Genomic DNA, 23003 nt, shown 5'->3' on the forward strand with positions numbered 1-23003 from the left:
GAGGTCTATTCCGTGCTTCACCAATATATGCAACCTCCAGATATGTGGACTAACTCCAGAAACTTTCAACAATGTCCATACTGGCTTCCACACATTGGAAGGTTCCCACATTTGGGAAGGCTGGTCTTTTCAAAAGTAAGTACCAAGGACTTCACTGGGATGTCACCCCCAATGAGTAGCAGCCTCATATTATATTGCTAGAGCCGTGTTGGTGACTCTGGCCCTGATCAGTGTGTTGTGGATAAGTAGGAATACAGAACCCTGGACCCTGCTCATGTATCCTGACCTCTATGTGTTGAGCAAAGCTACAAGAAGTTTCTATTCATGCTTACTTGGATATAATAAAACTTGGGAAATCTTGAGTTTTGGCTTAAAGGTTTATACATAACATTCCAGCAAAAATCAGTAGAAAGTTTCTATAGACCTTTGTAATCAACATGGGAAATCAGAGCCAGAGTGTGTGGGACTGTCATAGAGTGTATGGCTCTGTGTTTGTTAGTGTGCTTACTGTATCCTATTAAGGCATTTAAAAATACTTCCAGAAGAGTTTCTGAAGTCACTGAATTGCACAAGGTTTAAATAGAATACTGTAAAGGAAATAGAAAAACACAGTTAAAGATGAGCAAGAGGTGTCATAATACTTATGCAATCCTTCATTGATATGAATGTTGGTAGCTAGTGCTTAAAGTGGAGTGGATGCTATGACATTTTTTTCCAGGTGAGTTCTAACTACCCACTACTGTACCCCCTTGTTGGGCACTGGGCACTAAGTGAACAAGAATGCTTATGTGTGTTTGTGGGTGTATACACACATATTCCTATGCACATGCACATGCATATGCCACCTCATATGCATATACATACAGCAGACTAAGATAAAAAAAGACTGCAGAAGATGGCTGGTGTTCGTCAAATAAGGGAGTGGAAAAGAGAAATGTCAGGATATGAGTGGCTGTTTGCAGTGGAAAAAACTAGCAAGTTAGTAAAAAATTGTCGGCTTTGGAGAATATATTGAGAGCCAGCTTAGTGTTCAGGAGGTGGCAACAAAGTACACCCAAAGAAAGAGAAAACCAAGAAGGCAAAAGGGCTGTCTGCTGAGACACTAGAAGTAGCCCAAGAAAGAAGGAAAGCAGAAGGCAACAGCGATAAGGGGAGATATGCCCAATTAAATGCAAAATTCCAGAGGTTAGCCAGAAGAATTAAGGAATTATTTTTAAACAAGCAATGCGTGGAAGTGGAAGAAGACAATAGAATAGGAAGGACAAGAGACCTCTTCCAGAAAATTAGAAACATCGGAGGTAAATTCCTGGCCAAAATGGGTATGATCAAAAACAAAGATGGCAAGGACCTAACAGAAGAAGAAGAGATCAAGAAAAGGTGGCAAGAATATACAGAAGACCTGTATAGGAAGGATAACAATATCGGGCATAGCTTTGACAGTGTGGTCAGTGAGCTAGAGCCAGACATCCTGAAGAGTGAGCTTGAGTGGGCCTTAAGAAGCATTGCTAATAACAAGGCAGCAGGAGATGATGGCAACCCAGCTGAACTGTTCAAAATCTTGCAAGATAATTGTTGTTTATTCGTTTAGTCGCTTCTGACTCTTCGTGACTTCATGGACCAGCCCACGCCAGAGCTTCCTGTCGGTCGTCAACACCCCCAGCTCACCCAGGGACGAGTCCGTCACCTCTAGAATATCATCCATCCACCTTGCCCTTGGTCGGCCCCTCTTCCTTTTGCCTTCCACTCTCCCTAGCATCAGCATCTTCTCCAGGAAGATAATACTGTCAAGATAATGCATGCTATATGCCAGCAAATTTGGAAAACACAAGAATGGCCATCAGATTGGAAAGAATCAACTTATATCCCCATACCAAAAAAAGGAAACTAAAGAATGTTCAAACTATCGAACAGTGGCATTCATTTCACATGCCAGTAAGGTAATGCTCAAGATCCTGCAAGGTAGACTTCAGCAATTCATGGAGCGAGAATTGCCAGATGGACAAGCTGGGTTTAGAAAAGGCAGAGGAACTAGGGACCAAATTGCCAATATCCGCTGGATAATGGAAAAAGCCAGGGAGTTTCAGAAAAACATCTATTTCTGTTTTATTGACTATTCTAAAGCCTTTGACTGTGTGGACCATAACAAATTGTGGCAAGTTCTTAGCGGTATGGGGATACCAAGTCATCTTGTCTGCCTCCTGAAGAATCCGTATAACGACCAAGAAGCAATGGTAAGAACAGACCACGGAACAACGGACTGGTTTAAGATTGGGCAAGGAGTATGGCAGGGTTGTATACGCTCACCCTACCTATTCAACTTGTACGCAGAATACATCATGTGCCGTGCTGGGCTTGAGGAATCCAAGGCTGGAGTTAAAATCTCTGGAAGAAACATTAACAATCTCAGATATGCAGATGATACCACTTTGATGGCTGAAAGCGAAGAGGAACTGAGGAGCCTTATGATGAAGGTGAAAGAAGAAAGTGCAAAAGCTGGCTTGCAGCTAAACCTCAAAAACAAGATTATGGCAACCAGCTTGATTGATAACTGGCAAATAGAGGGAGAAAATGTAGAAGCGGTGAAAGATTTGGTATTTCTAGGTGCAAAGATTACTGCAGACGCTGACTGCAGTCAGGAAATCAGAAGATGTTTAATGCTTGGGAGAAGAGCAATGACAAATCTTGATAAAATAGTTAAGAGCAGAGACATCACACTGACAACAAAGGTCCGCATAGTTAAAGCAATGGTGTTCCCCGTAGTAACATATGGCTGTGAGAGCTGGACCATAAGGAAGGCTGAGAGAAGGAAGATCGATGCTTTGGAACTGTGGTGTTGGAGGAAAATTGTGAGAGTGCCTTGGACTGCAAGAAGATCAAACCAGTCCATCCTCCAGGAAATAAAGCCAGACTGCTCACTTGAGGGAATGATATTAAAGGCAAAACTGAAATACTTCGGCCACATCATGAGAAGACAGGACACCCTGGAGAAGATGTTGATGCTAGGGAGAGTGGAAGGCAAAGGGAAGAGGGGCCGACCAAGGACAAGATGAATAGATGATACTCTAGAGGTGACAAACGTGTCCTTGGGGGAGGTGGGGGTGGTGACAACCAACAGGAAGCTCTGGCGTGGGCTGGTCCTTGAAGTCACGAGGAGTTGGAAGCGACTGAACAAATAAACAACAGCTTGGTGTACAGGTAGTCCTTGCTTACCAACCACTCATTCAGCAACTGTTCAAAGTTACAGCAGTGCTGAAAAAATAACTTTACAACCAGTTTATGACCTTTGCAGCATCCCTCAGTCATGTAATTGCCATTACAGTCAGCATGTGTTGTCCCATGCCTGATGTGTTTTTTTTCTCTCCTCACTTGCAGAGCAGATAGATTGGAGAGGAAGGGATTGCAAGAGAGAAAGCGGTTTGCTCTTTTACATGTTGAAAGCAATGTGATCGCGCTGGCAGCCTGGGGCTGGGAGCTATGGGCGCACTACACGAACAGCTTACAGTACTCTCTTGAAATCTCTTCTCCAATCTCTCCACTTTGCAAGGGGGAAAGCAAGCGATTTTTGTAGGAATCTTTCCTTTGTGTGACATTTTGCCACTGTCAGTGTGATCACATTGCTACTGATGCATAGAAGAGCAAACAGCATACAGTACTCTCTTGAAATCCCTTCCTCTCCACTCTCTCCACTCTGTGGCAGGGGGGAGGGTCAGGCAAAGGAGAGGTTGCCTACAGAAATCACTTGCTCCCCTGCCCCCGCAGAATGGAGAGATTGGAGAAGAAGATATTTCAAGAGAGTACTGTAAGCTGTTTGTGCAGTGCACCTGTGGCTCCCAGCCCTGGCCTGTTGGCACAGTTTCATTACCTTTGATGTGTACAAGACAGTCAGTAGGTACTCCAGCATTCCAAAGGATGGGGGAGTGTTAGGCAAACAAAAGCAGAAGGTTTAAAACTGACTAGTCTTGTCTCTTTCCAGCCAACAAGCACAGTTGGGGTCACATGATTTTCCACCTCGTGACAACTTTGCTCAGTGGCGGAGTTGCTGGTTCCAGTTAGAGTCGTTAAGTACTGTAAGCTGTTTGTGCAGTTCACCTGTGGCTTGCAGTCCTGGCCTGTTGAGGACTACCTGTAGTAGTTAAGACATCAGGCTAGAAACAGAGAGACTGAGAGTTCTAGTCCCACCTTAGGCATGAAGCCTGCTGGGTGACCCTGGGCCGCTCACTCTCTCTCAGTCCTAGGAAGCAGCCAATGGCAAACCACTTCTGAAATCTTGCCAAGAAAACTGCAGGAACTTGGCCAGGTGGTTGCCAGGAGTCAACACTGACTTGAAGGCATAATAATAATAATAATAATAATAATAATAATAATAATAATAATAATAATAATAATAGAAATAAAATAGAGAATACAGAAGGTAAAAAAGGATAGCAGTATGAGTATCTGTTTCAGATGAAAACAAGACAGTCGAGTGGTTATAAAGTTTGAGGTAAAACTTACATGGCTTGAATTTAAAGCTATGGTGACAATTGGAGGTGACAAGTGTAGCAGGGACAAGGATTGATAGCATAAATCAGTAGGATGAAATTAACTTTAGAATGGTTTTAGCTATAGTATGATTCATCCATTAGATTTGATTTTAAAAAAGCAATGCTATTTGGGACAAATAGGGGACACACACAGGGCAAAAGAATTGAGAGTTATCCAAGGGATAGTATACCATGTGATCTATCTATGCTTTAGGATTAGTCCAGTTTTCTTGTCCAAAATTTGCCAATTTACAGATACCAAATCATGGTAGTCAGCTCTGTGATGACTTGGCAGTCAGTCAGTCAGTATTTTCATGTAGAAGCTAGACTGGGAAATTATATAATGCTTGATTGATTTCTGGACTAGGAGTGGGAAGACCCAGATACTCCTCCTCCCTTAGGTGTGGAAACTGGCTTGGTGACTTTGAGCCTTTCATTCACTCTTTGCCCTGAACAGAGAAGCTGAAAAACATCTACCTACCAATCTACACTGGACCAGCATATAGATTGTAGTCCATAACCATCAAACGAAGAGGCCTTAATCCTGCAGTGGTGTGTGTGTGTGTGTGTGTGTACATATACACATAGCGTGTAGCAAAATTCAGGCCCCATAGACAATTTATTACATAAATTACATTAAATGTTTAATTGTTTGCTATTTTCTTTGAAACACTTCCTTACTCATTTGATGCATGACCTTTGAACGGTACAGTGACATTTTCTCTAAAAAAAATTATGAAAGTATTATAAAAACATTGTGATTGGCCTATGGGCCTGACTTTTGCCTCACCCTGGAGAGAGAGAGAATGAACACATGACTTGTAGCAATCAAAAACAAAACAGTACAATTCTTGACCAATTGGTAGGATGTTAATTGGGAGTGTGCCAATCTAGTTTCTGGAGAATGGTTGCTCCAAAGTATAGGGACCATTACTGAGAAACATGAGGGAGTGGCAGTTCTCCCCTCCTCCTCCTGAGATGCTTGTACTAGACATGTTGATTCTGGTTGGAAAAGGCAATCCTGAAGTTACTGAAAGCCAAGCCATGTAGTGGTTGATAGATTAAACTCTTGGAACCCAAGGCAGGACCTGTAACACTGATACTACTGTACATGACTAGTATGAGTTCCATCCTATAAACTGGTTGCTGCATTCTGAACCCTATTTAATTAATGAACGAAAGATAGCTCTAAGATTAACTTAACTGCTTAACTGCATTATGGCATTAAAAAAGGCAACATGAATGTACTGTATAACATTTCCAAGAACCAATTATTTTTTCGGTCACCATTCTAATTTGCTTAATGGATAGGATATTGCTGAGAGGAGGAAAGTTCCGGTTTTGGTTTATCTGTTGTATCTTTTACTGGGCAGGGAAATTACAAAATGTTGAGAGAGGAAGCAAGGACCCAGGAGGCTGGTGATCCAAAATAAATGGTGTAGGGGTGGCCCTTGCTCTAGTGCTAACACCATGAAGACCTTGGGTAAGGCAGGTTCAATAGCTGAAATAGAAAACATTAAGACTTATCTTCATTTGGTTGGATTTTTTCCCTCTGACTTAGTGTTCATCTGGACTTTTAAGACTGTGCCTACTTATTCTGAGGTCAGTGAGATATCCCACTTTGTACTGTGAAAGAAGCTCATTTGAGAGTTGTGTCCCCAAAAAGGAAAGGGCAATAAAGCTCAACTGATCTTCGTTAGTAGCGAGGGGCTAATCCCAAAAACAAGGTGCATTGGGTTGGATACTATAAGCTATGGTTTTATTTAATAAAAAGTAAATATTGAAATGAATCTGTTTCTTCCTTGGCTTAATTTCCATTGCAGCTCAATATTTATTTTTATTATTTTCTACCTTTATTATTTTTATAAATAAGCTGGCAAACAAACCTAATACTCCTTCCTCCTCCTATTTTCCCCACAACAACGTGAGGTCAGTTGGGCTGAGGGAGAGTGACTGGCCCAAGGTCACCCAGCCGGCTTTCATGACTAAGGCAGGACTCACGGACTCCTAGTTTCTAGCCCAGCACCTTAACCGCTAGATCGGACTGGCTCTGTAGCATTTGCACAGTCGAACTGAAAACAAAGTAACCAAAAAAAAAACCACCGGTTAAAGACGTTTCTTGACACGAATTAAAATAGGTTCTGCTAGTTCGGCGGGAGATTTTGTTTCGGCAGAAAGACCGCCCACGCTGGTGCCTGTCCGCCTGGGTTGAATTTCGGCCTTGAATTTCTCCATTGATTCTAATGAGCAAATTTCGCTTCCAATCCAAATGGTAGGTAAATAGGTGTTTCTTTTTCTTTTTCTTCCTGGAAATTGCCAGCGCCTAGAAGGGAACGGTCACTTCTGTAGTTTTGTACCTCTAAATGTCGGACTCTCGCTTTCCTTACCGTCGCGATGACGTCAGCGCGCAGGGCGCTGGTGGTGTCGTTGCTAGGGTGACGTCAGTGCTCGCGGCGACGCCTGAATGCCACGGCCGGCGAAGGGGGGGGTCCTGCTCCAGCGCTCCGGCCGGTAAGTCTGGCGGCGAAGGGGCTCGGAAGGGGCGTTTGCGCGGCGTTCTCTCTCGCGCTTCCTTGCTTGTAGGGCCGCGCGCAGTCAGAAGCAGCCATGGCCGTTAATACCGGTTCATCGCTCCCTGCCGGGCTATCCCGCGGCCCTGAGCATTTCTTAGCCGCTCGGTGAGGTTATTTTAAGGCAGGCAGAGGGCAGGTGATGGGTATTGCGAATGGGGCGAATGGGCCGTCGCGAACTGTTCTCAGTTGCTTCGTATCGAGAGGTGCAGCAGGTTTCGCGCAGGCTTTTCCTGGGGGTGCAAGTGGCAGTGGGGCTTCGTTGGCAATTCGTATGTCTGGACTCTAGGTTTTGGTAGAAGGGGGCGTTGTGTTTAGCTGACGCCCTTTACGTGCATCGGCCTTTAGCCTACTCTTTGGAATGTAAACTACACTTTCAGTTATTATTTACTGGATTTGTATATAGCTCTTTGTAAAATAAAACCAAAGAAAGAAAACAGCATTATAAGGCCCTTCACGTGCTTGCTAAATTTAGCAGAATATAATCACATCCCCCGCAACAACCTTGGAAAAGTACTCTAAATAAACTAATGAGTTAGTGACAGTTCAATGATGTTGAAGTTATATTGCTCTTGTCCAAAAAATCTCTGTTTTATGAAAGGTAATGATTAGCCTTTTAGAATGCAACCCTCACCCACCTCATTTAACTCAGTTCGGTTTCTAAATGGCCATGTACAGTATAGAAATGTACTGTTAATGCTGTTTGTATTGTATATGGTACACATAAAACTGCAGTCTTTATCTTATTTTCTTTTAAAAAATTATGCTAAAGTTTGTGCCATTTGTACTGATGGCAGTTTGATGTAGTGGTTAAAGTCAGACCTGGCTTAAATACTCACTCAGCTGTGACACTCACTGGCATAAGCATGTGGTGCAAAATGCAATGATGAAAAAGTGACAAAATGTACATTGCAATGTCATAATGCAAACTCCAGCCTTTCAAATTTGTTTCTGATGTCAGACATCACGGGGTTTGCATTGTGACATCACAACACGTTTCAGTCCTTTACTGTTGGCAAATGAAGCTAACTTTTCCAAACAGTTGAAAGCAAAGGGTATCTAAAAGGGAAGTTCCTTTGATAGAACTTTTTGAACAGATTCTTCTACTTTCTACTTTTTAAAGACACATCAGGCTACTCTATCTCATAAGGTTGTTATGAGAACAGATTAGAGGGGAACCACATGTATCTTGAATTCCCACATGAGAGTGTAGGAAATTTGCGAAGCAGTTTTTTTCCTACTAATTGTCCCTCATCTATTGTCTTTTGCAAGAGATCCTAGCTTTGGGATGTAAATGTGTGGTATAGGTACATTTGCTGTTTACTGTAACACTCAGTAAGGTATGGAGACACAGGCAATACAAATCACATTTTCTTGTTTTAAGGCTGTGCTCATCAGCAATAAGATTTATGCTAAGCTGTTATGCTCTATGCAGAATAATTCTTGTGTTTCCCTGCTATAGACAGTAAAAGAAAGAAGACATAACAGATAATATGCATGGAATGACTCCTCCAGTCATGGTTCCCAGGCCCAAATAAATGAATACCGCCCAGAGTCCCCCTATTTGGGGGGAGATGGGCGGTGATAGAAAATTGAATAATAAATAAAATAAAATACCACCCATGATGTTCTTGAAGAATATAAAGTGAGAAAATTAAACAATGGGCTCTTCAGAGACCAGATCAACAGGCCTGAGATTATGTATGTCTTCAGATACACAGGCTACGGTTATATTATAGGTTTGTAGGTAAAATCAGTAGATTTCACATGAATGGGATGGGTTCATTGAAGACCATTCTTCTATGCTAATTATTTGTCTCATAGGAAAGCTTCCACATTTCCCTGACTAAGTGCTTTGTCTTCCATGTTACTGAAAATAAGTTTTAGTATCATTCTTGTGCAGGACTGTCTATGTCCTTGTCTGACAGGGAGATTTCACACATGCCCATTTGATTCATCCTGGCAGGCAGATCTGATATTATCCCTTCTAACTAATAGCCATGATAGCTTGGAAAAGGAAACTAATATCCTTTTAGCTGATAAATATTCTTTAATCTCCAGAAGAATAGTGAAATTTTGCTTAGTTGACACTGCTGTTCACCTTTAAGATTGTAGCTACTTTATTTATTAACCAGTTGATATAGCTGTCCATCTCACAAAAAGTGACCCTGGGCACTATACAATAAAGATAAAATAATAAATATTTAAAACAATTATTATTAAAAACATTAAAAACTATAAAAAAAACAAAAACAAAGAAATAGTAGGTGAAGGGATGTTAATACTAATGGAGACACCTCACTAGTTCACCAGTCCCGTGGGGTCCCCAGGCCTATAACCATGTCTTGACGGACCTTTGGAAGCTCAGAAGTGATGGAGCCAACCTCACCTCGGGGGAGAATATTCCACAGCGCGGAAGCCACAGCAGAAAAGGCTCGCCAAATGTAGCTCCCTTTATGACAGGACCCATAACATGCCCCCTCTGCTGGATCTGATGGGACAGGCAGATGTAATCAGGAAGAGGTGTTCCCTCAGATAACCCAGTCCCATGCCATGTAGTGCTTTAAAGGTCAACACCAGCACCTTGAATTGGACTTGGAAACAAACTGGTAACCAATGCAGCTTGTGAAGCAGAGGTGTAACTTGTGTTCTACCAGAAACACGCATAACTGCCTGCACTGCCACATTCTGCACCAGCTGAAGTTTCTGGATACTCTTCAAGGGCAGCCCCATGTAGAGCACATTATAATAATCCAGCCAGGAGATGACCAGGTCATGAGTGACCTTGAGTAGAGTAATAATTTTATTATTTAAATTTATATAGCTGCCCATCTCATACATATGACTCTGGGTGGCTTATAGACAATTAAAACAAATGTTAATACAGGAAAAAAGAACAATACAACAATTTAAAAATGAGGGATAAAAATATAAAAGCATATAAAAATGATGTTTTAATTATCGGACATAATTAATACATAAAACAGCTGAGGTAATTCCAATACTCAAAACAGTCAGTACAGCCATTGCACCAGCTCCACCAGACTCCCAGGTCCCCATGCTTATTGGCAAAACCATGTCTTCAGGGGCTTGCAAAAAGGCAGCAGGATTGGGGCAATCTGATCTACAGGGGGCTGATGTTCTACAGGGCAGCGCCATGGAAGAAAAGGCTGTCTCCCTGGGTTCTGCCAGACGACACTCTGGCTAATGGGACCCGCAACATGCTCTCCTGCCGGACCTGATGGGATGGATAGATGTAATTGGGGAGAGGCAGTCCCTGAAGTAACCCAGACCCTAAGTTTTTTACTTGGATCAGATTTTAAACTTAGAAAAATTATGCCACTTCTTATCAAATAAAACTGTTTTTTCCATTAACACAAGTGTACTTAGCCAATGAATGGAATGAATCCATGACTCAGCATGATGGATCCAGCTGTTATCAGCTGTGTTACAATTTGCCACCTATTGAATCAAATCTAAACCTCTACTTAAAAGTTGGAAGACTGTAAGTTGCGAGGCTTTCTGAGTAATCATTGAATCACAGTAGCAGGGTTCAATAAACTAGAATGTACTGTCAGAATTGTGTGCTCTATTTTCTAGGGGCTGTTCTGCTTGATTTCTCTGAAAGCTTGATGGTAATTGTCTCTGGCAATATTTGTCTTTGAAATTTATTGTATTGTGCAATGCAAACTCAGTTGTAGCACTTTTTTGTTTCCTTAAGTCTTTCAGCCTCAGGTCTCAGTCTCCCCATAGCATTTTAGAAGAGATTGGTGGTTAAGACATTGTTTAGGATTTTATTATCAGGCACCTGACTCCCTAAAAATAAAATAAAGTTTTACTTTTCTTATTTTTAATAAACTTGATTTTTATATTTTGTGCTTTTGTTGCAACTACTCAAAGGAGGAAGAGAGGACTGTTTTTCCTGTGGCCACACTCCTCAGCTCCAATAGCTAGGAGGTGAAGCTAGAGTTTAATTTTCCTTTTTCATCATTTCCTTTTTATCATTGTGGCTATGCCCAATTTCCTGTCAAGTGTTCAGGTCATCTCTCTCTCACAAGCTAGTATTAAGAGGGAGAAAGCCAGGTCAGGGTATTCTCTTCCCTTGAAAAAAGGTGGTGGCAATTGGTAGTAGTAGAAAGCCACTGTGACATGGCAGGAAGGCTGCGCAAGGGTGTGTAAAAACCAGGGATCCTGTAGGGACAGAGGGGTGAGGCCTCCCTTCTATAATATGCATCTGAAGTTAAGCAATAATACATTGGTTAATTATGAAGGTATCGCAAGGCTTGGTAATCATTTTCTGAGAACTGTAGCAAAGAAAGCAAGAGAGTCAAGAAAACAAAAGCAAAAGCGTATGTCTTACTGGTAAAGTACTAAAAGAGAACAAAATGCAACTTTATACAGTAGCTGCTCTTTTAAACTGTTCTTGGTTAATCATTGTACTAAAAGGATGCACTCCTCAGCCTCCGATTTCAAGTGACTCACTAGCTAGTCCAGATTTCCAGTTTTCAAAGAACATAAAAGAAACAAAAATAAAACCAAGGAACCATATGACAATGTGTTAAGATACAATTTCTTTTCAGTCATTGTATGATAAAGAATCTGTTGCTCTTTCCTGTTTATCATTCATGATTTTGACTTCATTGTTAACTTAGAGATAAGAATAGAGTCATCATTTTTGGGTAGAAAGGAGTTTGTACTTTGTTTTGAATCTGATTTTTAATTTAGCCTTTTGAAAGAATTATGAATATCTAGAGCTAATAATTAAGAAATATAGTATTTAGTGTAGCTGATTGGGCAATAGCATGCTTACCTCAAAACAACAGATAGCACCATCAACTAAAATTCATGTTCCTTCTAATTTGGGTCTAATTCATGAACTATTTTCCCCTCTGGGTTTTTAAAAGGATGCAGAAATCACTGCCAATGTAATTATAATCCATCATTATACCATATGTGGTAGGGTGGTACTATGTCTGGGCATGGATTGTGTCAGCCTAACCAAATAATACATTTTTATCCCTAGATTGCTCAGAAGAACACTAATGTACATACATGTCCCCTGCTGTGTAGTCTAGTATTAATTTATTCTCCTGATGTGTTGGGTTTTTTTTTTAAAGGAAATTGGATGAGCGTGGGCTATGAAAGTAAAGGCTATACAGCAAAGAGGCATGAAAAATATATTAGACTGCAGTTATATTCATGTTATTAAATCTTACTGAATGCAATAGGATTTTAAGATTAAGCCTTACTGTTCATTATTTCAGAATAGAGGTATATAGTATATAAATTGTAACATAATTTTTATTTGATAAAGTTAATAGAAGTCGGAGTCATATAGACGGAGAAGATAAGAAATGCAGATTTTTCCTTCCCATTATAAGAATACTTGCAAGTTTACCTCTTTCCATAGATTCTCTGAGAGATAAATTTGCAAGTGAGTTCTGACTCTGTTTTCTCTACTGAACTTGCATGTAAATTTTTGTACAAAGTAGGGATCCATCTGATTAATAGAGTGTAAGATAAGAGCATTTTTCATGTATCACTGTATATTTTTAGGGGTTTGCAGTGCTTTCAATTGGAAAAGAAAAAGATGGTTCTGAGCCCACATGGAGGCAACTCCTGATATTCAGAGTTTCCAGGGTTATGCTGTAGCTGTATGGAAGGAAGCTGCACAGTCTTGAGAAAAGGCCTTTTAGAGCGGTGTTTCTCAACTTCAGCAGCTTTAAGATGTGTGGGCTTCAACTCCCATAATGGGCTAGGGAATTCTGGAGCTGAAGTCTGCTATCTTAAGGTTGCTGAGGTTGAGAAAAATTGTTTAAGAGAGTTGACAACAGGTACTGCACAAGAAGTCCCACATGATCCAGAGCATGTTTCTTCTTTGGATCTGGCATGCTTCACAGCCTAAAATATTTTATTTTGTTATATCTACATATGCCATTCTTCTTGGATCAGCCCTTTCTGTCTCTCAGTCTGGTTTTGTCTCATCCTATCGTGCTTGAGGCTATGAGTTATCTCTTTATATCTCTTTCCAGAATTAGTATACACAGACACATATCTGTGTATGTTTGTGAGAATTTGTTTGCTAGTCCTACTTTGTTAATATGACACAAATATGAAATGTGTTTTGCACTAATAAGAAGACAAAGCAAATATTTTTGTAATTTTATTCTCTCTCTTTATTATGGCTGTATCTTTTCGTTCTGGGGAACTTAAACTAGGGAACAGCATTCCTGAAACTATCCCATTTTAGCCTCAAATTAAACTTTTTGTGTGTGAATTTCAGAGAAACAGATTGGTCTCAGCTTCATGACTGAGGTAGAATTTGAATTCAAGACTCTGATGTAGAACTCTAATTTTATCACATTGTCTACCCTCTTGGTTCAAATCTACTGTATCACAATGGCTCTTGGTTTGCTTAAATATCTGTATGCCTTATTTAAGAAGGAAGCCTTGAGCATGAGTAGATGAGTGTTATCACTGTAAGTAAAATTATAGTTTTAATAACTTATTTATTATTTATTTACTAAATTTACAGCCAAATCCCTAAAGATTCTTACAGCTTTACAAGATAAAATGCACAAGAAACAACGTACCATAAAAGTACACAAATAAAAGATCCACGAACAACTGAAAACACAGAATAAAATTAAATTAACAAAACCAAATTATAACAGAACTAAGATGAAATCAAGGCCCCAGTGTCCTTTGAGCTCTGAGCAGTTTCTGAAAGGCAGTCAGACTAAGAGCCAACTGGATATTCATTGGGAGGCTGTTCAAAAACATTGGCACAGCCACTGAGAAGTAGTGCCACTAACAATTTATCCAGAGTAGATTGAATTGGTTGGATCAATTCTGATGGGAGAATGCAGTCTTGCACTTAACATCACCAAGTCATGCAGGTTAACATCAGCACTTTGAATTGCACCTGGAAGCCCATTAGTAATCAGTGTAGGACCCATAGCACTGATATAATATGCTTCCATTGGCAAGCATCAGTCAGTACATCAGACACCAAGTCTGAATTAACTGCAGACTCTTGAGTTATCTTCCAGGTCAGCCCCATGTACAGCACACTGCAGTAGTTTAAGTAGGGTATGTGTCACTGTACCAAGGTCCTCCTGCGCTAAGTAGGGCTGCAATTGGTGCACCAGCCAAAACTAGGAAAGTGTCCTCCTGGCTGTGGCCTCTACCTGTTGTTCTAGTTGGACTCATTAGTCCACCTGCTCCCTCAAGGATAGTGCCACGCAATCAAGAGGAAGCAGAGGATTCTGGTGGATGAACAGTAACCCTGTCTTGCTATGATTCAATATAAATGTTGTTCAGACTTTCACAGCTTCCAGACACGGAGACAGGAGTTCAACAGCATCATTCTGACCTGGGGTAGTGATATAAAGCTGAACACTGTCAGCATTTGGATAATGCTAAACCTCAAACCTTCAAAAGACTTCTTTATGTAAAAGTCAAATAGGAGGCAGGAGACCTGACCTTGTGGCACCCCACAAGGATGCCATCATGCCATTCTCTCCTGCCCCATCACCACAGACTGAAATCATCCTTTGAGGATAAAGCCAAGTCAGTACAATACATTCTCCCCCCCCCCCATCCCCAACCCATGAAGGCAGTCTAGAAGGATACCATGGTCAATTATACTGAAGGCCCTTGAGAAAGCCCCCATCCACATCCTGACAAAGGTCATCTACTAGTGCTGTCTCTCTTCCATGTCCAGGCTTGAACCCTGACTGAAAAGGATCCAGATAATCCCTGCCTCTAGAGGATTCCATAGTTTACTTTCCACCATTGTCTCAATAAATTTCCCCTAAAATGGAATGTTGATTTGTTTATTTATTGTATTTATAAGACCACCTGACTCCAGACAACTTTGGATGGTAAAGAACAATGAAAACCAGGTATATAAACAATCATGAAAAATACAATGGTTAACCTAGAGGGAACAACTCACAAGTCTCACAGAGAGGCCATCCCAGAAGAGCCCTTCACTCTCTTTAGCTCAAGGCCTGGGGGAACAGCCAGGTCTTCAAGACTTGCTTGAAGGATAGCAGGGTAGAGGTAGGCAGGAGATGGAGCTATAGTTGTTCAGTATCTCTGGATCCAGAAAGAACCTTTTAAGGAAGCGGTACACCACACTTGCGTTCAAGGTCACCAGTGGTGTCCCTCCCACAATGGGGCATTTACAGTCTCTCAGATCCAGAAGAATACTCCTTCCTCCTTTGGACAAAGTCAGGAGGGACAAGGATCTAGCCCAAAGGTCAAAGGTCATCCTAGAGAGCACTCTTACATCTTCATTGGAGCAAACATGGCAAAAGGAATTCCAGCTAACCAAGCAAGGTGATGCTGCAGTCCTGGATTCTGCCCACAAGAAATCAAAACCTGGGTGAATCTGAGCAAAACTTGTTAGTGAAATGATGTGCTATTTTATCACAGCAACCAGGTGGGAGCTCTTGATGTCAGTTCTTTCTTAAAAAGGAATTGACCACCAGAAATACTGCTTCTAGATGACAACTTGATGGTGCAGTAACAGAGGAGAAATAATGTGTTTTACATCTGATCACCACAGAGTAAATCTGAATGAGGGCACATAGGCAGGTACTCATACTTTTTCAGATTCTCTTCTTGTCTTCCTTCATTAGCACTCTAGATGTCATTTCTATTACTTAATTTTCTAAAGACTCCTGGTAATCCATGGAACCATCTGGGATCAACAGATTTCATCAAGGGCCCATGTTGCCTGACGATACTAACACCAATCCAGGCCCTCAAATTATTCACCCACCAGGTTGTCAGGAAACTCCTCAAGCACCTGCTGGAAGCCATCCAGCTCAACAAAGTGCCTAGAGTGGACCATACAAATAGGACTGGCCCTATAGTGGTCCTGGGTGGCTGGACCAGGAAGTGATCTGACCGTGGCAAAGGATTGATGGTAATACCCTCCACACAGAGATCGCATAGCAACTACTCATAAAAGTGAGGTCCAAAATGTGTCCTTCATATATTGGGAGAGTTCACCTGAGACAAGCCCATGATTACCATAGAAGCCATGAGCTCTTGGGCTCAACTGGATCAGGCACCCATAATGTGGAGGCTAAAGTCCATCAGCACCAAAAGGTAGGGGCTCTCTACTACTAGTCCAGCAACTAGGTTTAAAAACCCAGGGAGGGATCCTCCAGGGCAGCTGGGCGGTCAGTACACCAATAGGATTTCTAGCTTGTCCATGTGGCCCAGCGTAACATATAAGCATTCACAGCCTGCCACTGCAGGAACAACTGTGATCACAGAGAAGGTCTCCCAATAAATCAGTGCCATCACCCCCTCCAATGGCCCTGGCCTCAAGGCTAATGCAGGAACTTAAACTTAGCTGGCCAGACTTCAGAGGAAGACACTCCCACCTTCACCCAGCCTAGTCTCAGTAAGAACACCAGGTCTGCCTGTTTGCACACCACCAAACCATGACTTGTTGTGGTCTTATTGTAGACAGATCTGGCATTTACCAACAACACCCTAAGTGAGATTCACCAACAATCTGGCCATGAAGTCTCTAATTTGGGGTTGGCAAATCAGAAAAGGAAATTGTCACCAAGTTGGAGATCACTCTTTCCCCAGAACAGACTACCTGGCTTCCCCTACTGTATCTCCCATGAGCCGATATTATTGGGCTGTTATAGCTTTGTGCCCCATCCTCATCCCCCCGGCTCCATAGTCTCCTAACATGGATGTCAATTAATTGCACAGCACAAGCACACTTTACAAATGCTATATAGTCAGGAGGTCTGTAATCTGGCAAGCCTTTCATACCAAACTCCCATATATTCAGATCATATAGCACATCCTCACCATCACTCCCCCACACCATACTCAAACCCTCTAATTCACTATAGAGATGGGAGAAACAGCACAGAACACTCTTACTAGTCCTGGGACTGTCAGTAACCTCCCCAGCCCTGCCTCTCAGGGAGCCACCCAAGCCCAGATTTTGAGTGCAAGCATCTTTCCTGCTGTAATAAAATATGTACCTGCCAAGATGCAAACAGGCTCTTGCATATGAGGTATTGGCATCACAGGAAATCCTTGTCAGCTTGCACTGAGCAGTTTGCAGGCTGTCAGGTTTCACACAACAAAACTTAGGGTTCCACCTCCTTAAAAAACTAAACTGCAGACCACTGTTGACAGGCCACTTTCTGGGGAAATCTCTGACCAGCCCAGATAGAAAAAAGTTAATTGATTGATTAATTGTTGGTGTTAACAACAATTAAGGGAAGACAAAAAACATCTTTCTGCCATCCCCACTGCACCAGAGTGGCAGATTACAGCCCATAACCTTCGTTGAAGAAGCCTTCATCTTACAGTGGAGTGATTCACACTGATATTAATAATAACAGATTGCATTATGTTGATTTACTGTGAGTCTGAATGGATTCAGTGGCATACAAATCTAATAAAGAACAATGAACCTACTCAAACTAATTTTAAAAACCAGCAAAATAGAAACAAACTTTAATAGCAGGGATCTACTCTTAAGGAAGTCTTCTGGAACTGCATAGATTTAACCAAAGGAAGGATAGAATGAACTTTCCCATGGGGGTGTCTTGTATGTTTAGGGCAAGTCCTTTGATATAGACAGTTTAATAAATACACTAGGACACTGGGATATCTTAAATCCATGATATCAAATACTGCACTTTAAATTCAATCTAAAAACCATCTAGAGACAAATGGAACCACTTCAAAATTGGAATCCTAAATCTCAATATTTTATAACTCATTCTAATCCAGTTTCTGAAAATTCTTAAAAGGTAGCTCCATAAGAAGCATATTATAGTAACTTGAATTTCCATGGATGGCATGGAAATTTGCTCATATAATGGGAATTTTTACTCCTTCCTTTCCTTTTGCAGCTCCTATTCTCCCTTATATATCTGCTTCAAGGAGAAGTCCAACATCCAGAGCAGGTTTTGAGGATACTGAAGGGGCAGGAGGAGGAGGAGTTACTAATCTGATTGACTGGTCTGTTGGCTGAGACATTTAATTCTATTCCATATATTTAACACTTGCGTCCGTCCTTCTCAGAAGGACAGTAGGCAGGATTTGTCTGTGACCTGTGTTACAGTTTCAGAAAAAAGTTGTGGAAGGGCTATAAAGGTTATCAGTACTTTTTGAAGATCAAAAAGATTTGAAAGATATTCATATATTTTGAGTGAATAACTTTGTTGTTGGGGTTTTTTTGTTTGTTTTGCATTTTGTGTCATTCAGAACTACTTTTCAGAAAACAGTATTTTACTCTACTTTGGCTTCTGTATGCAGAGGTAACTGGTCCTCGTGTTACATATGAACATATTGGTCTGTATACACATGGGCAAAGGTTAAAGAACGAGGAGCTGTTTTTAAGTGGCTAAAAACCTTGGTTTTATTATCTATAATTTATATTTTAATTTGGATTAATATAAGTTAAGATCTTATTCCTATAAGCTGCATAAATACTTGCTAAATAAATATCTCTTTGTACACCAAAAGATGATATAAATGTGTATTGCCTAAAATAATGAAACAGATGTTCAATGGTTTTATTCTTGCTTAAGTAAGAAACTCTTATTGGAAAGTGGGAATTGTATTTAAATGTACACAAAATCTTATTTTTCCCAAAATAGGAGTTTGGGGGAAAAAGTGACTTCAGGCTGACCTCAGTCTGTATACTATATGAATAACATGAATGGAGCAAAATGGCTAAAGTGTGTGTTTTGCAAATGTCATGTATTTCTTTCAGAGGTTTGTTAGAGTGTACAAGTAAATAGTTGAAATTTCACTTTCTGTGAAGCCTCTAGACTCTGAAAATGTATTGGGGGCAAAGATAGGGTCCAACTAGAGTTTTACAGGAAGTTAATAGTTAATTTTGCCTTGATTAAACTTATTTCTTAGGAAAGTCTTCTAATATTAATAATTAAAAACCACTATGATCTCCATTTCAGAGAATTAATTAGGCTATTAGGAGAATAGTTCATAAATATTCATATTCTAGCTCATTATGCATGAAAGCTTCTGTTGTAGCTTTCAGTATTTGATTTGAGCGTTCCTATATAGGGCCTAACTGATGTGCTAAGGTTACAGAATCACTTTTAACTTGTAGAGAGTATACAACTGAGCAAGCCCTATAACAATTGTTTGTTTATTTTAGTTTTTAAAAGGGCTTCTTTATTTGGAGCAATTAGATGGACAGTGTTATACTCTGATATATACTTCCTTTAAATAAAAAGGTAATGATTTCTTCAGTTTGGGCTTGATTTCTGTAATTACATGGAAACATCCATGGTGCTTTCTTGGCAGCAATATGAAAGTGGCTTACTATGTCCTTCTAGGATGATTTTTTTTTTTGACTTCCTAGTCTAGCTTTGTTGTTGTTTATTCGTGTAGTTGCTTCCGACTCTTCGTGACTTCACGGACCAACCCACTCCAGAGCTTCCTGTTGGTCATCAACACCCCCAGCTCCCCCAGGGACGGGTCCGTCACCTCTAGAATATCATCCATCCATCTTGCCCTTGGTCGGCCCCTGTTCCTTTTGCCTTCCACTCTCCCTAGCATCAGCATCTTCTCCAGGGTGTCCTGTCTTCTCATGATGTGGCCAAAGTATTTCAGTTTTGCCTTTAATATCATTCCCTCAAGTGAGCGGTCTGGCTTTATTTCCTGGAGGATGGACTGGTTTGATCTTCTTGCAGTCCAAGGCACTCTCACAATTTTCCTCCAACACCACAGTTCAAAAGCATCGATCTTCCTTCTCTCAGCCTTCCTTATGGACCAGCTCTCGCAGCCATATGTTACTACGGGGAACACCATTGCTTTAACTATGCGGACCTTTGTTGTCAGTGTGATGTTTCTGCTCTTAACTATTTTATCAAGATTTGTCATTGCTCTTCTCCCAAGGATTAAGCGTCTTCTGATTTCCTGACTGCAGTCAGCATCTGCAGTAATCTTTCCACCTAGAAATACGAAGTCTTTCACTGCTTCTACATTTTCTCCCTCTATTTGCCAGTTATCAATCAAGCTGGTTGCCATAATCTTGGTTTTTTTGAGGTTGAGCTGCAAGCCAGCTTTTGCACTTTCTTCTTTCACCTTCATCATAAGGCTCCTCAGTTCCTCTTTGCTTTCAGCCATCAAAGTGGTATCATCTGCATATCTAAGATTGTTAATGTTTCTTCCAGTGATTTTAACTCCAGCCTTGGATTCCTCAAGCCCAGCATGTCGCATGATGTGTTCTGTGTACAAGTTGAATAGGTAGGGTGAGAGTATACAGCCCCGCCATACTCCTTTCCCAATCTTAAACCAGTCCGTTCTTCCGTGGTCTGTTCTTACTGTTGCTACTTGGTCGTTATATAGATTCTTCAGGAGGCATACAAGATGACTTGGTATCCCCATACCACTAAGAACTTGCCACAATTTGTTATGGTCCACACAGTCAAAGGCTTTAGAATAGTCAATAAAACAGAAATAGATGTTTTTTCTGAAACTCCCTGGCTGTTTCCATTATCCAGCGGATATTGGCAATTTGGTCCCTAGTTCCTCTGCCTTTTGTAAACCCAGCTTGCACATCTGGCAATTCTCGCTCCATGAATTGCTGAAGTCTACCTTGCAGGATCTTGAGCATTACTTTACTGGCATGTGAAATGAGTGCCACTGTTCGATAGTTTGAACATTCTTTAGTGTTTCCCTTTTTTGGTATGGGGATATAAGTTGATTCTTTCCAATCTGATGGCCATTCTTGTGTTTTCCAAATTTGCTGGCATATAGCATGCATTACCTTGACAGCATCATCTCGCAAGATTTTGAACAGTTCAGCTGGGATGCCGTCGTCTCCTGCTGCCTTGTTATTAGCAATGCTTCTTAAGGCCCATTCAACCTCACTCTTCAGGATGTCTGGCTCTAGCTCACTGACCACACCGTCAAAGCTATGCCCGATATTGTTATCCTTCCTATACAGGTCTTCTGTATATTCTTGCCACCTTTTCTTGATCTCTTCTTCTGTTAGGTCCTTGCCATCTTTGTTTTTGATCATACCCATTTTGGCCTGGAATTTACCTCCAATGTTTCTAATTTTCTGGAAGAGGTCTCTTGTCCTTCCTATTCTATTGTCTTCTTCCACTTCCACGCATTGCTTGTTTAAAAATAATTCCTTATCTCTTCTGGCTAACCTCTGGAATTTTGCATTTAATTGGGCATATCTCCCCCTATCACTGTTGTCTTTTGCTTTCCTTCTTTCTTGGGCTACTTCTAGTGTCTCGGCAGACAGCCATTTTGCGTTCTTTGTTTTCTCTTTCTTTGGGATGTATTTTGTTGCCGCCTCCTGAACAATGTTGCGAACTTCTGTCCGTAGTTCTTCCGGGACCCTATCTACTAAGTCCAGTCCCTTAAATCTATTCTTCACCTCCACTGCATATTCCTTAGGAATATTAGTGAGCTCATATCTAGCTGATCTGTGGGTCTTCCCTAATCTCTTTAGTCTGATTCTAAATTGTGCAAGAAGAAGTTTGTGATCTGAACTACAGTCGGCTCCAGGTCTTGTTTTTACCGACTGTATAGATGTCTGCCACCTTTGGCTGCAAAGGATGTAGTCAATCTGATTTTGGTGTTGTCCATCTGGTGAAGTCCATGTATAAAGCTGTCTCTTAGTTTGTTGGAAGAGAGTGTTTGTGATGCAGAGTGAGTTGTCTTGGCAAAATGCTATCAGCCTATGTCCTGCTTCGTTTTGTTCTCCCAGGCCATGCTTACCTGTAATTCCAGGTGTCATTTGACTGCCCACCTTAGCATTCCAGTCTCCCGTGATGAAAATAACATCTCTTTTAGGCGTGTTGTCCAGTAGGTGCTGCAGATCCTCATAGAACTGCTCTACTAAGTCTTAAATCTAGCTTACAGCCCTGGAATTTATGGGTGGTTTCCAGTCCAAGTCTTAACCCAGCCTGAGTTGTCTGTGGCTACACTTGAGATAAGTCAAGATCATCTAGGTACTTGTGCTTGCTGTAGGCATTCATTAAATAGGAGTTTTCTTTTATCAACATAACAGTTGTAGCAATGATTTGATGAAAATATTGCTACATTTTATTTATGTCTGTTATTTATGAGATTACATTCAGAAAACCATTGAAAACTTGGTTGTTTCCCCAGACCTTGGGATAGGGTGATTGTGGAGTTCCTATAAGTTTGTTTGTTTTATTGTTACTGAGTTAGTTTAGGGCTTTTTCCTGTATGAGTTGCTTCTTTCTTTTCTTATTTGTAAGCCTCCCTGTGTTGCTAAGGAATAGGGCGGCCTCGAAATTAAATTAATTAAGTAACACCCTGCTTTTTTTTCTTCAAGGTGGTAGCTTCTGCATACATATATTCCCTCAGTTTTTTTCCCCCCAACAACACTGTGAAATAGATTAAGCTGTAAGAAAATGACTGGCTTAAGCTCACCCGGTCAGCTTCCTTAGCGAATTGTGGACTTCAGTCTGGGTCCTAGTCTGGTACCTTAAGATTTATATTACAGTCAATTTAACTTTTATAATGGTGATCTTCAGTATTCTTATGCTGTATTTTTTAGGTGTAGCATAAGCATTTCTTCTACAAGATGAGCAACAGTCATCCACTTCGTCCTTACACAGCAGTAGGTGAAATAGACCACGTTCACATTCTGTCTGATCATGTTGGTGTTCTGATGAATGGGGAGGAATACAGCGACGTCACCTTTATAGTGGAAAAGAAACGTTTTCCTGCACACAGAGTGATTCTGGCTGCGAGGTGCCAGTATTTCAGGTGCAGTATAGTTTTCTATCAGAAGTACTTTGAGCTTCTGGGTAAGCAAGATAAAATAAAAAACCATTAAGAAACAACCTGACAATGTTAAGAAACAACAAACGATCTGTCCAACAATGCC

At 40.9% G+C, this 23003-nt stretch overlaps 1 protein-coding gene across 3 annotated transcripts in view; it reads left to right on the forward strand.

Moving 5' to 3' along the window:
• Nucleotides 1–6961: 6961 nt before the first annotated feature.
• Nucleotides 6962–23003, forward strand: part of BTBD9 (BTB domain containing 9) — a 182212-nt gene continuing 166170 nt past the window's right edge. The window contains exons 1-2 of one of the 3 annotated variants that reach the window (XM_063304850.1): nucleotides 6962–7034; nucleotides 22671–22882. In XM_063304850.1, coding sequence (XP_063160920.1) covers nucleotides 22698–22882 — 185 coding nt within the window. In that variant the 5' untranslated portion in view covers nucleotides 6962–7034; nucleotides 22671–22697. The other 2 variants (XM_063304859.1, XM_063304840.1) reach the window with 2 other exon arrangements.

The sequence above is a fragment of the Candoia aspera genome, chromosome 1, assembly GCF_035149785.1.
Source record: "Candoia aspera isolate rCanAsp1 chromosome 1, rCanAsp1.hap2, whole genome shotgun sequence".
Taxonomy (NCBI): Eukaryota; Metazoa; Chordata; class Lepidosauria; order Squamata; family Boidae; genus Candoia; species Candoia aspera.